At 39.2% G+C, this 13,509-nt stretch overlaps 2 protein-coding genes across 4 annotated transcripts in view; one reads left to right on the forward strand and one right to left on the reverse strand.

Annotated features, from left to right (window-relative positions):
• The window catches only part of DNAL1 (dynein axonemal light chain 1), a 44,422-nt gene extending 39,096 nt beyond the window's left edge, over positions 1-5,326 (forward strand). Inside the window, exons 7-8 of the mRNA XM_042943734.1 lie at positions 199-339; positions 4,947-5,326. Coding sequence (XP_042799668.1) covers positions 199-339; positions 4,947-4,987 — 182 coding nt within the window. The 3' untranslated portion in view covers positions 4,988-5,326. The remainder of the gene's footprint in view (positions 1-198; positions 340-4,946) is intronic.
• On the reverse strand, positions 335-13,509 carry PNMA1 (PNMA family member 1). Of its 3 annotated transcripts, none has more exons than XM_042943733.1 (3): positions 12,768-13,509; positions 5,380-5,547; positions 335-1,164 (listed from the first exon to the last, which is right to left on the reverse strand). In XM_042943733.1, exons 1-2 carry the CDS (start codon positions 13,506-13,508, stop codon positions 5,395-5,397), a joined length of 894 nt encoding a protein of 297 aa, XP_042799667.1. In that variant the 5' UTR covers position 13,509; the 3' UTR covers positions 335-1,164; positions 5,380-5,394. The 3 variants fall into 3 exon arrangements, with proteins under 3 accessions (XP_042799667.1, XP_042799666.1, XP_042799665.1); XM_042943732.1 differs by having other exon boundaries at positions 335-1,168; XM_042943731.1 differs by lacking the exons at positions 335-1,164; positions 5,380-5,547 and having other exon boundaries at positions 11,640-13,509.

Below are 13,509 nucleotides of genomic sequence, written 5' to 3' on the forward strand. Positions count from 1 at the left end.
CTCCCTTTCCATATTGTCTTCAGAGAAAGACTTCATATGGGATAGCTTGCCTTATTACTTCTTTCAAAATCTTAAATAAATTGTTCTGAATAGTCACAAACTGAGGGCTACTGGTACTGGAGTTCAACCCCTCAATCCCAAAAATCATAACAGGAAAACTTGCCATTTTCATATGGAATGTATTCTTTGTACTTATAGCTGAATTTGTGAAGCTGGCCGAACTGCCGTGCCTGGAAGACCTGGTGTTTGTAGGCAATCCCTTGGAAGAGAAACATTCTGCGGAGGGGAACTGGATTGAAGAAGCAACCAAGAGAGTTCCCAAACTGAAAAAGCTGGATGGTGAGTGACCCTGAGCCAGCTTGGGGCAATGATTTCTAAGCATAAGAATTGAATTTGTGACATGGAATTATGAAAAGGAGCACAACTGAAAAAAAGATAGGTTGTCTCTCATCTCCAAAGCCATTTCATTCCATAGGAAATTTTATAGTCTGAGTTTGGGCCAGGGTGAGATGAAAAACTCCTGGGATATTTAGACTGGTGTAAGATCATCCCTAGACCAAAAACTTTTAAGAAAGCCAGGCTTTTCTCAAGTCACAAGGGTATTATTTTGCAGAATAATTAGACATAAATGGTAAGCAGTTGCTTTTTCACAGCTGCATCAAAATTGTCATTTTCTCTCTATACCCTCTCCCCACACCTAATTTTAGTTAACCAATATTTAAGATATGTGTCAATGTCAGTAGATATCCCTGACTAGGTTCAAGTTCCAATTCTACCACTTAGTAGCCTTTTGTCATTGTGCTAGTTAATGAATGTCACCAAACCTTGTTCTTTTGTATCTAAAAACTAGAAATGATAATAGTCCCAGACTTCTCAGGATCTTACCTCCTCCTAGTGGTGCTATCAGGAAGCCAGACTAGGATCCCAAATGTTCCAGTACCTACAGATTTCTCTCTTTTCTGCCAACCCAGAGAAATAACCTTTCTAATCTGAGGAGAATCCCTATCCCCCTCCTTCTTTTCCACATCATTCTGCATCTGCTCACAAATTGTCTTCTCAGTGATCTTCTTAGGCTTTTCAAAGACAAAGGCAGTAAGTCTGATGGTCTTTTTCTGCTTTCCACATTGCCCCTGAAGCAGTGATCCATAGAGCTGACTAGGCTACCTGACTGAAGAAGGGAAAGGAAAATATTTAGAAGAAACAAATAAGTAATATCCAGCTACATGATCATTATCATTGTCATCATCACTTACCACACACATATTTGCTCTACTTTCTTCATCACCATACTCATACTGATATTCACATCCAAAACAAAAGGCTTAGTTGTCTGTGGTTTAGGCTTCCTTGTCCCTCAAACATTCTCTTCTCTCTTCACCACCCCTGCTGCTTGTCATTCTATCCTTCCTATTCTTTGTCTCTCCATTTCTCTCTTACCAACTCTTTCAAAGCCTCAGTACACAATTCTTTTATCCACCCCAGCTTACTGCAGTGGTTGTTCTCAAATGGGACTGCACCCCTATGGAGGGATGGTTTAGAATCTCTGGGGAGAGGGGAGCCTGGGTGGCTCAGTCGGTTAAGCGTCTGGCTTTGGCTCAGGTCATGATCTCACGGTCTGTGAGTTCAAGCCCGGTGTCGGACTCTGTGCTGACAGCTCAGAGCCTGGAGCCTGTTTTGGATTCTGTGTCTCCCCCTCTCTCTGCCCCTCCCCAACTCGTGCTCTGTCTCTCTTGCTCTCAAAAATAAATAAAACATAAAAAAAAGAAATTAGAATCTCTAGGAAGAAAGTGAAGAGGTCTCTGTAGTTTGAACAAGTTTCATAGGTGATTCCAATTGCCTCCCTAAGTATGTGCTCACCTGTCCTCCAGTTGAGAATTATTGATGTAAAAAGCTCTTAACTATCTACTTTCCTACACCAAAAAATAGCTTGCTTGAAGTATAATTGACACACAATTAATTGCACATATTTAAAGTGATAAATATTTGTTATGTTTTGATATACATAGACACCTCTGAAACCATCACCACAATTAAGATAGTGAACATATGATGGTGACTGTAGTTAACAATACTGTCTTAATAGCAACTTGAAAGTTGCTAAGAGAGTAGATCTTAAAAGTTCTCACACACACACACACACACACACACACACACACACACAAGTAAATATGTGAAGTGATCGATGTATTAATTAACATTGTGGTAATCATTTCATAATATATATGTATATCAAATCATCATGTTTATACCTTAAACTTACACAATGCTATCTCAGTCATATCTCAGTAAAGCTGGGGAGAAAAAAGATAATGAACATATGCATCACCCCAAAAAGTATCCTTGTGCCTCTTTGTAATCCTTCCCTCCTGCTCCTTGCCATCATCCCTCCCAAGGTAATTAGTGGTTGCTTTCTGTCTCTATAGATTAGTTTGAATTTTCTAGAGTTTTGTATTAATGGAATCATGCAGAATGTTCTTTTTTTTTTTTTTCCTGGATGCATATTTAGGGGTAAAATGACAGCAGATTATCTCTTATGGAGAGGTATAGGAATAATTGGGAAGAGGCAAACAGGTTTCTAAAATACTGGTAATGCTCTCTTTTCTAAATTGGTAGTAGGTATAGAATCATTGGCTTTGTTACTCCTTAAATTATTTACACTGTATTTGTATGAATGAATATTTCACAATTAAAAAATAAAATAGAAAAAAGTGGGTAGGAACATTAGAGTCTTGGACTTCAGCTTTTCTATGTTCACTTTTGGTTCGATTGTAGAACCATTTGAAGTCATTTGTCTTCTTTCAGCATTGCACACAGGAAGTAAAACCCTTCCCTTAAACATGGAATATAACCCCTTACGTAGACCCTGAATAGACCAAGCCATATTATAGCCTTTTGGACCAAGCATTGACCTCAGACCAATCTGAACAGCCCCAAAAGAACCATCTTGCTAGTGAGGATACCAGGACAGAGGTGGCTACAGCTGCTAACTTGCCTACTTTTGCTTCTTTTCTGTCGCTTATAAGCAAAACTGGGGAATCTTAAAAAGCTAAAATGGGGGTGCCAGGGTGGCTCAGTTGGTGAAGCATCCGACTCCTGGTCTCAGCTCAGGTCTTAATCTCAGGGTCGTGAGTGCAGGTCCTGCATTAGGCTTTGTGGCTGGGCATGAAGCCTACTTAAAAAAAAAAAAAAAAAAAAAAAAAAAAAAAAACTAACATGAAAAAGCCGATACCAAATATTGGTGGGATGTGGAGCAACTAGAACTCTCAGACCCTGCCAGGTAGTAATGTAACTTGGTATGACCACTTTGGAAAACTGGCATTATCTGTAAAAGGTCTACATACATATCCATTATGACCCAGCACTTTTTCTCCTAGCTACAGACCCCAAATAAAAGGATATATCTGTTAACCCAAAGATATGTATGAGAATGTTCATAGCAGCGCTATTTTAATAGCTATAAATTGGAAACAACTCAAATGCCCATCAACAATAGAATAAGTTATGACATATTCATACAATGTAATATTAAACAGCAATGAGAATGAATGGACTACAAATTTCACACAATATAGATGAGTCTCGCAAACATAATGTTGAGCAAAAGAAGCCAGACACAGAGTGCATGTTACACCATCCCATTCATATCAATTTCAAAAACAGGCAAATACCCTATGATGTTAGACATTAGGATAGAATATACCTTTTGTGGGGGATAGTGCCTGGAAGGGGGCTTGAGGAAGTTTTGGGAGGGGTTTCTAATAATGTTCTCTACCTAATCTGGGTGCTGGTTACCAGATGTGTTCATTTTGTACATATTTATCCATCTGTACACTTACATAATCTGTGTACTTTGTATGTTATGCACTCTCCCCCTGTGAAAAGATGCTGTGCAGAGTACAGAGAGGTGAAACTCTAGTCACTACTGTAAAGAACATAAATGTTCATTTCGCAAGGATCACAGAGGAAGAGGCACTGGAGTTGGTTCTTTTTTAAAAAAAATTTTTTTAACATTTATTTATTGTTGAGACACAGAGAGAGACAGAGTGCGAGCAGGGGAGGGGCAGAGAGAGGGAGACACAGAATCCAAAACAGGCTTCGGGCTCTGAACTGTCAGCACAGTGCCCTACGTGGGGCTCGAACCCACAAACCGTGTGATCATCGTCTGAGCTGAAGTTGGACACTTAGGCAACTGAGCCACCCAGGTGCCTCTGGAGTTGGTTTTTAATTAAGGGTGGGATTTAGATGGAAGGAGAGTTGGTAGGGGGCATTCCAAAATGGAGGAACCCTTGACCAAGGATCCAGAGATAAGAGTGTGCAAGATGAGTTTGGTAGACCATGAACTGATCAGTTTAGCTGGTGCAGAAGGTGACTGGCTGAAGAGTTAAGACTGAACATGGGACTGGAGTCAAATTGTGGGCAGGCTTCAAATGCCAGTGCTCAGAAATGTGTGGCTCTTGGCCCAGTGATAGCCTGCAGATGTGTTTTGTTTTCTGTGCTTTGGTTCTTTTTATTTTTATTTTTTTCAAGTTTATTCCCATTGTTTAATATTTGCGAGAGTAAAATAAAAATTCAGATTTCTGGCAACACTGTGATTGCATATTTTAATTGTGAAAAATGAAGAATATTTCTTTGTGTTTAACATACACAGTTTTTAGTGTGTATATAGAGCTTTATTTTTCTGCCTGCCACCTGTAGGCACTTTTATTTGCAACTCTGCATTTGGGGAGCTAAATATTCACAAATGCTTATTATATTAATCCATTTGAGAAGTTTCCTGAGAAGCTTTTTGGATAATTTGAAATCGAAGAGATTATTTTATGAGATTATTTTTATTATGGCACACTTCCTAGTATTCATAGCGTCTCTGGTTAACAGAACAATATTTTCATTTAGAATTTAAAAAATCTGTTTAGAATGACCAGAAATAATTTTCTTTTTCATTTTAGGTACCCCAGTAATTAAAGAGGACGAGGAAGAAGATAACTAACACCATGTTTTCCGCTTCATGTTAACTTATTTAAACGTCATAAGAACAATAGATAAGTTTTGTATAATTGTCTATTTTAAAGATTCTGTGTGGGGCAAAAGATTATTAAGATAAAACAAATCTCTCATTCCTATCTTTTTTTAAACCTATTTAGTGTTTCTCCCCCCAAATAGTAACAGTAACACCAACTTCATATAGTCTAGTACTTTTTTTAGAAATTCAGATTTTCAATTTTTGTCTTTAGTCCCAATTGTGTACTTCGTGGCCCCATCTACTGAAACTTTTTATAGACTAGTCATTTTTAACAAAAAAGAATAACAAATACGGTTCTTTATTCAATTTAAGTTGTTGTTTTTTTTTTTAGACCAGGCATTTAAATATATATACTTAACCTTTGAGTCTGTAGACTATCTTTCCTGAAGGTCCATGTCCTTATGATTCAGAAGCACAAATATGTGACGCCTTTGGTTCAAAAGGCAGCACAGTGACAGGAAGAGTTCCTCTTGGAGGAAATGCAGAGCAGCCCTAGAACCAAGACTCCCAAAGTCCAGTTGGAAAAGCTGTGGTGAAAAAAGGAAAAATTAATATCTTGGAGGCCTTATAGCCCATGTTATATTTAGTTGTTTTTCCAAAAATGTGTGCAATGTCAACTGGAATTTAGGTTGTGTTTACATGCCTGGCCACTTGAGTCACTGTGCACAGTCAGCCATTCTGTGATCCAGGTCAGTGGTTGAAATGACTGCCATGATCATTCCTTTAACTGGTACTGTGGTCATGTTACTCATGTGGACCTGATTTTAGGCACACTTTTTGGTTTATAGTCCCTTATATGTTATATAAGGAAATGTATGTAAACAATAGTTATGTTTGAATTACTAGCCTAAATGTTGGCCATTCGTATATGTCAAAATTTTCCCTAATAACTTTGTTCTTTTGACCCTCACGTTGGGAGAAATGATTGCTATAAATAAGGATATAGAACCTAAAGACTGCATCTGATACCTTTCAATAGGTTAAATTTAGAATTTCAAAATATATTTTTAGAATGTTTCTGAGTTAAACAGCTCTTAAAATGAATTATGTAAGTGATTGTGGAGGGAAAAGAGAAGAGATATTTCATTATGGGATTGCAGGCAAATGGCAATATTTTTAAGGATTGCCTTCTCTATGAAGGATGGTAGGTGATTTAACCTTAAAATTGCAAAGCAATAGTTGGAGACAGAGCTTAGAATTTATCATATAAGAAAAAAAATCTTTTTGGAAAGTACAAGATATAGTAGTAGTCAGTAACCATATGATGATGAAGTCCATAGTAGGCCATGACTGAATCACTGACGGATTTCAGAAAAGAAGTTAGAGGCGCTCTGCCAAATTGTGCCTAAAGTCCCTCAACCAGAGACTGATTCTTATTTCCCCATTTACTTGTGTAAAACCAGTCAAAGAGGGGAGTGTCATTTTGGTTTTTTTTTAAGTGATTGCATAAAGAGTCCTGGGCTTCAGAAATTTTCAGCTATCATTTAAGTAGGAATTACGTGATTTCTCTGAGTCACTCTGATCTAAAGGGACCACTGCTTTGACAATCAATTCTGAATACAAACAGCAAGAGGAAAAATTAGTCCAACACTTTTTGCGTCCTTTTAGTTCTTCCTTATAATCTGATAGGAAGAAATCTTTACTCTGGCTTACACATTCAAAGCCTTTGGGTATTTCTTTTGTGAACTGTAGGCAATGAGTATTCCCCTTGGTGATGTTTAAATCTTCAAAACTAGGAGGGAAGATGATCTTCTTCACTTGTAGTTTGCATGTCATCCAGTAGGAAAGCTTGAAGCCATTTTGCTATGTATGGATACATTTTCTAAAAGTTACTCTGGAAGTGAATATAATAGGGAATGAATAACTTCATATTGAATCTTAAAATGGCTTATGGTGTTGGCATTTGGTTTTCTGAATTCTATAATATAGAAACATTTTCTCTGCTTCTCCTTGTTGCTTAATATTTTTAAATCACTGAAAGTTCTCAGAGATTGGGATGGATTCTCTCTGTGCTCTTGGTTTAAAGCATTATGCCATTTTAGTGGCTCATCTAAATTTTTTCTATTCTTGTAATGATGGTAGAGCTCTGGAATCCATCCAGTATTTTAATTTTTCACAGGTAACTTGATTTTAGTCTGCAAAGGAATTCAACTTTTCTATGTTCCCTAACTGTAAGTTTATGGCTGTATTACCTGGTCAGGCCTTGAAAGGTTTTTGTGTTCTGTGTTCATAGGAGTTTGTTCCTTTAGACCAGAGTTTCTCAGTGTTGGCACTATTACCATTTTGGGTTGGATAATGTTATCCTGTGTATTATAGGATGTTTAGCACTATCTCTGGCTTCTACTCACTAGATACCAGTAGAATCCCCAGTTTCATTCTGACAACCAAAAATGTCTTCAGACATTACCATCTGTCCCCTCTGGCAGTGGGGTAGGAACAGATTCGTCCCTGGTTAAGAACCAGTGCTTTATACTAACATTCCTTTTGTCCAGGTGCATTTATTTTCACTCTAGCCATATATGCCTCCTGAGTTGTTGTATGAGAGAAGGTGATGTATTTAATAATTATGGATGGAAGGAAAATGGTCGTTGGTGTTTTGCTTTTTTGTAATGCTCATTTTAATAATTGTCATATAACATTAGAAACTCAGGGCTGGAAGGTTCAACTTACGTTTTTCAGCAGGGTCTCAACTATTATTTCTTAGTATTCCTGCTTATCCTAGGACAGTGATTGTTAACCTACCTCTCTCTTACTATAACAGAATTCAACTTTATGATAGATTTTGCTTTATCTTTGAACATTTTGAGTGTACTTTTAGAAAATGGATCATTCTTTAAATGTTTGTTCATTGCCCACTAATGCATAGATTTTCTAGACTGTAGCAGTCATTAAATACAGAAAAATATTGTATAGAATTTGGAAACATTTGGTAATCATATGTGAAAGTTAGCTGGTGTAGACACCAATTTTGGATGTGATCAGAAGAATGTCATGATAATTGGTCATTAACTTGGTGTTACTTGGTATGGTTATTAGACACTTAAATGTGGTTCTTGTGTGGAAAAAGAATTTTGACTTGAATAGATTCTTCTTTTACCCGTGGTCTGAAGTAGAGTAAGGAGGAATAAAAAATGAATCTTAACTGTTGACTTATTCTCAGAATTGGTGATGTGTAAGTGGAGTTGAAGGTAGTTATCTCTGTGACCAAGAATCTTCCACCTGGGTTTTTCTTAGGACTAAATGGAAAAAGTGTAGGGTCTAGGAAGGTTGGACTTAATCATTAACTTTTAAAAATTGGTGTGTTGGGGGGTGGGGAGTGTCAAAGTATTGATCACGAGTAGTGTCTCTTTAACTGCAGTTTGTCAGTTTGTGAGGACCTTACATTATAATTGTTGGTAAAGGGAGAAAACTAACTGCTGAACTGAAAGTTATCTTTTAACTGAAATTAATCCCTTCGGCACATGTTTTCTTTATTTAGGCTGCTTAATAGGTTTAATTAAACATAAAACAAGTTTCAGTGTAGCAGAGTTGGTGCTTCTGACACAGCTAACTTGACCATATTCCTTTATCCTCACTCTAGCATGAGGTTTTGGTTTTGATTTTTGTTTTTTCATAAAACCATAAAATAGGTGCAATAAAAAAAAATAGAGTATGTCTTAAAAAAAATCACTGAACTTTTAGAAATCCCACATCGAAATCTCTGTTGCTACCTTTTTATAACTGACTGCAAAGGAAGAAAACTGAAAGTCAAAATGAGACTGAGTCTTACTTTTTTCTAACCTAAGAAACATTTTCACTTGCCACTTGGAGAAGTCATAACTGGATTCTAGTTACTTCCCATATTGGGCAGATTAGAGGGGAACCAGCCAACCAAATTATGATCTAGCAAATTTAACAAGGGGATGGGGGAGAGTAAACTATTTTGCCATAGATTTGCACTTTAAAATTATGAACTGGATGTTGGTAGACAGGAATCCCAAAGGGCAGATAGGTAAATACCTAGCCTGCATGTGGATAGTAGAGAATCAGACTTATCCTTGCTCGTTCTCAGCCAACCTGAGCAATAGTTGTCTGTTGACATAATCAGAGTCTGGATTTCCCTATTTCCCTCCTTGCTGTCATCTTCCATGTCTGCTACATTGACAGTCATCCCTCTGGGGAATGTGTCATGTAGAATTCTCTTACTCAGAATAGAAACTTTGTGCGTTAGTTATCTTTCCCACGTCTAGATTTTAACAGTTAATTTAGATGTTGGTTAAATTAAGCCGTGGCTAATGTGACAAGGGTGGGAAGTTCTTTGCTTCTTTGATCTGCAGGATACCTGCCTCTGAGGTGCTATTGCCTGGAGGGATCAATCCCATCAAAAGACTGGTGGTAGAGAATATACATACAGCTAGCTGCTTCTCCCAGGGTGTCAGTCATGATAACGAGCATCATTCCAGAATCTTTGGCTTCTAGAACCAACTCCATTCTAAAGAACATTTTAACATCTATTAATACTTTGATAATAATCTTTTATATGCAGGAATTTTGTAGCATGACTTTATGACTAAACTTATTGTGTTAACTTATTTAGAAATGTTGAGTTTCTGAATGTTATTTTGTGAAACTTGTTTTAAAATAGTAATAAATTGTGTTATTTTCTAAAAAAAAATTAATTCGTATCTTTTTTTGGTTATGTGGCCATTCGCTTTAGCTAGTATAGAGCAACCATGTGAACTTCCAATCACATTCAATTCTGAAGAAATTTGGCCTTTAGATCAAACATTCCACACAGCTTGTGTGAGTGTGTATGAGACAGGGAGAGAGCCTGACTCATTTCTTTATGCCATTTTTTTCCCCCTGTAGTTCACTACCAGTGATAATCTCCTCTTCCAGGTTTGTAAGTCTTCACTAGAAGGCTTCTGGGCACCATTCCAAATGATTGGGATCCTGCAAAGTGCTTCCCGGAACCGGAAGGACTATTCCTAGTCCTCTCCTTACTGGTAGTATACGAGTTTAAGGTTGATTGATAGGCCCCTGATTTGTGGTCTGGAATAACCTGACACTGGCCAGCCCCTTTTTGATCCACAAGAAACAAGATAGCCTAGTAATAGCTGTAACATTACACATTGTCTCAGCACATATTCTGTGCTATCAACCAAATATAATTTTGGCCTCAGAATGGGACTGTGGTGCAGTTTCTACTTCTTTATTCCACAGTTCTTTGGTTCTAAGGATGTTTCTTGCTGCTGTCCTCCTTTAAAAAGCAGATTTTAATTTTTGAGCCTTTTATAAAGAGAAACCCTTAATTCAGATAAGAAACAGCTCATTATTTTTAGTTTTCTAGAATAAAGGATGGACATCTAGAATCCTTACATGTGTACCATATATATGTAATCAAATACATATGTATGTATACGTCGATATATAACCGTTGCATATAATAAAAGAATCTGAAGTGATAACCCTCCTTCCTAAGATGCAGTCAGTTCTGCAGCTATAAGAAGGTATATCTCTATGTACAGACATTGAAGGATGCCTCTGACATCGGGTGAGAGGAACCCACTATTTTCGTCATGAACGTAACTTGCATGGAGTGAGAATGTGTGTGTATATGTGGCTGGCTGGTGTGAGGTGGCAGTGGGAGCAGGTGTGGAGAAACAGGATTGTGTGGTTGGGGTGGGAGACTGCTGTAGCGTGTGTGTTTGTGTCTGTGTGTGTGTGCATGCGCGCGCGTGGTGGGAGGAGGGAGTGTGTTTATGAGAGTGTCAGGGGGAAGGTGGGAGTGAATGTGTACAGATAAGATTCTGAGAAGTGAGGGGGGCGTGTATCCGGTGCCATGCTGTCATGCCAATGGCGATGGAGAGGGAAGCTATGTGAGTTGGGGAGTAGAGGAATGAGGACATGTTTACTGGGGGAAGCAAAGACTTGCGTATCTGTTGTTGAGAATCAAACATTTGGAGATGTGTGTGTTAAGCGTGTGAGAGTGGAACAGATGACATGAGTACAGAAAAATGTTTGAATGTACACCAGTAGTAGCCTTTATAAATAAATTTTTACCTGATGATTGTTAAATAGGTTGGCTGTAATTTTAAAGCCTTGTTACTAGGGGAAAACCCCACTGAACTCTTACGCTCATGTAACCACTTCTGGATTTACTAGGATCTCAAGACACCTTTGGTCACTAAAGCTCTGAAGTCAAACATGTTTTTAAACTGTTTCCCTATTTGTACCCTCTTGATATCAAATGGCTGCTATAAATCTGAAACCTTCATTTTAAGCTGAGGAATTATTCCTCAGCAAAGTAAACACCTTTAGCTGAAAAAGGATTTAGAAAGGGGAGAAAAAGCATTGCTAGATGACATCCTGAGCCCCATTTCAGGATTTTCTAACATTTTACAGTAAGTTAATATTTATGTAGGTCTTTTTAGCCTTCTAACACTTGCCTTGTAGAAAACATGCAAAAGTTGAAAATACCAAAAGGTTCTGCAATTTAAACTCGCATAGTATGACATGAAGTTTAAAGATAAAATCATTGAAGTCTGATTTTTTTAGCAGCATGGGGAAGTCTTCCTAAGAGAACATAGAGCTTAATTACACTTAAATTTTGTACATGTGTCAGAAAAACAAGACAATAGAATTTTTAAAATATTTTTATTCATATACATGTATTTTGATAACTTGAAATTTAGAACACTTAGAATCAGCATGAACAAGAACTACCATTCAATGACAGACTTGAAGTGGGGAACTAGATACTGTAACTGGTTCTTTATAACCTTCCCATGCAGTTTATATCTGTATCTTGTACAGAGAAAAATTGATTCACGCAGTTCTAGAACTGTTTCCTAACACCCCATTCCATAGTCTCAGAACACTTGTCAATTAAACTGATCCAGACGTTTCAAGATGAAAAATAAGAAATTTGCTTTGTATGGTTGAATAACTAGTAGTATCTAATTAAGTCACATTTCTTTCCATTAATATAAATTAGGAACAATTTACTGTAAACACAGAACCATTCACGATATTAGTAATAACGGCTCATATTTTTACTGAACGCTTTTTGTGCTTGCCAGGTCCTGCGCTAAACATCAGAACATGCAATTTCACACTTAATTACCTCAATGGGAAGTGTCACAAATTCACATGTTTTACAACTGATGATTGCCACAACGACAGCTTGCACTGAGCACTGGTGCACAAGTCTTTACCTGGCATTGCAGCTAGGTACGACTCATAGTAAGTAGCTCAGGGTGCTCATTTGCACGATTGTACTAATGTTACATGAATACCCAGGCCTGCTGCCTCCCTGCTCTCAAACCCCCTCCCCCCCCCCCCCAGCACATGGCTAAGTCTTTACTACTAAGAGACACCTGTAAGATAGCACGGAGACAAGGAAAGCAGCTGTGATCTAGATCTGCAGTACAGCGTTTCCTGGGCCTCAGAAGTGCCCCTCCAGGCCTAACTGCAAGAGGGCGGCCTCAGCCTCCTCCTCCTCCTCCTTGGCCTCCTCCTCTCGGATCTGCACCAGCAACTGGAAGAGGTTAGGGGCAGGCCCTTCCGCAGCCCCCGTCAGCCACAGCTGCCTTCGGATGGCCCCGCTGTGGTTGGCCCCGGCAATAACCTGCTCCAGGCGGGCCTGGTTCACGTTATCTTTATCTATAGCCCCCTTCTCCACCACCTTCTGCAGAAGAGGCTCCAGTCGAATGACATAGGCGGATAACTTTTCTCCCGGGTTCTGGTAAGTGTTCAGAAATCTGACCTGCGCATCCCTAGAGCTCTCGACGCTCCCAAACACCTGCTCAAGCGCCTTCAGGCATTCAGCAGTGGTTATTGCAGGGTTGTTAGTCTTGAGGATGCGGATGACATCAGCGGCAGGGCCTCTAAGACTCTCCATCAACCGCCGCCTCTTTTCTACATCAGACACCTGCCACTCCTCTATGACCTCATTAGTGTGTTCCAGCCAGGGATCAAAGGTCTCCTCCCCCGGCCCCGGGATGTCCCTCCCAGAGAACAGCGTCAGCTTCTTGTACCATATGGACTCAACAAGAGGCTGAATAACATTATCCAAAATATAGTTTAGCATCTCTGCCGGCATATCTGGGCCTGGGGCCGGAGCAGGGTTCTGAAACCCAAGGACGCGGGCAACATCTTGCACGGTCCACCCCTCTCTCGCCAGGAAGAGGTGCAGCCTTTCTAAAAATTCAGCATCGGAAGTCGGGGGTTTAAAGACCACTTTCCAGACCCCTCCTTTACCCGGCATCTCCCTGGGGATCGCGGCGTAATCGACAGCGCCAGTGAGCTCTAACAAGGCTGCTTTTGCATTCTCTTCCCTCCAAAACATTCTCCCAAGTACTCGATAGGGCACCTGGGGCATCGCAGCCTGGAGGGTCTCTTCGATTTCAGCCTCATCACAGTTCACTGGGATCCCCCAGACCAGCAGGGCTCTCTGGGAGTTCACATCCATCCCCCTGCACCAGTCTTCCAACAGTGTCATCGCCATT

Source organism: Panthera leo, chromosome B3 (assembly GCF_018350215.1).
Source record: "Panthera leo isolate Ple1 chromosome B3, P.leo_Ple1_pat1.1, whole genome shotgun sequence".
NCBI classification, from domain to species: domain Eukaryota; kingdom Metazoa; phylum Chordata; class Mammalia; order Carnivora; family Felidae; genus Panthera; species Panthera leo.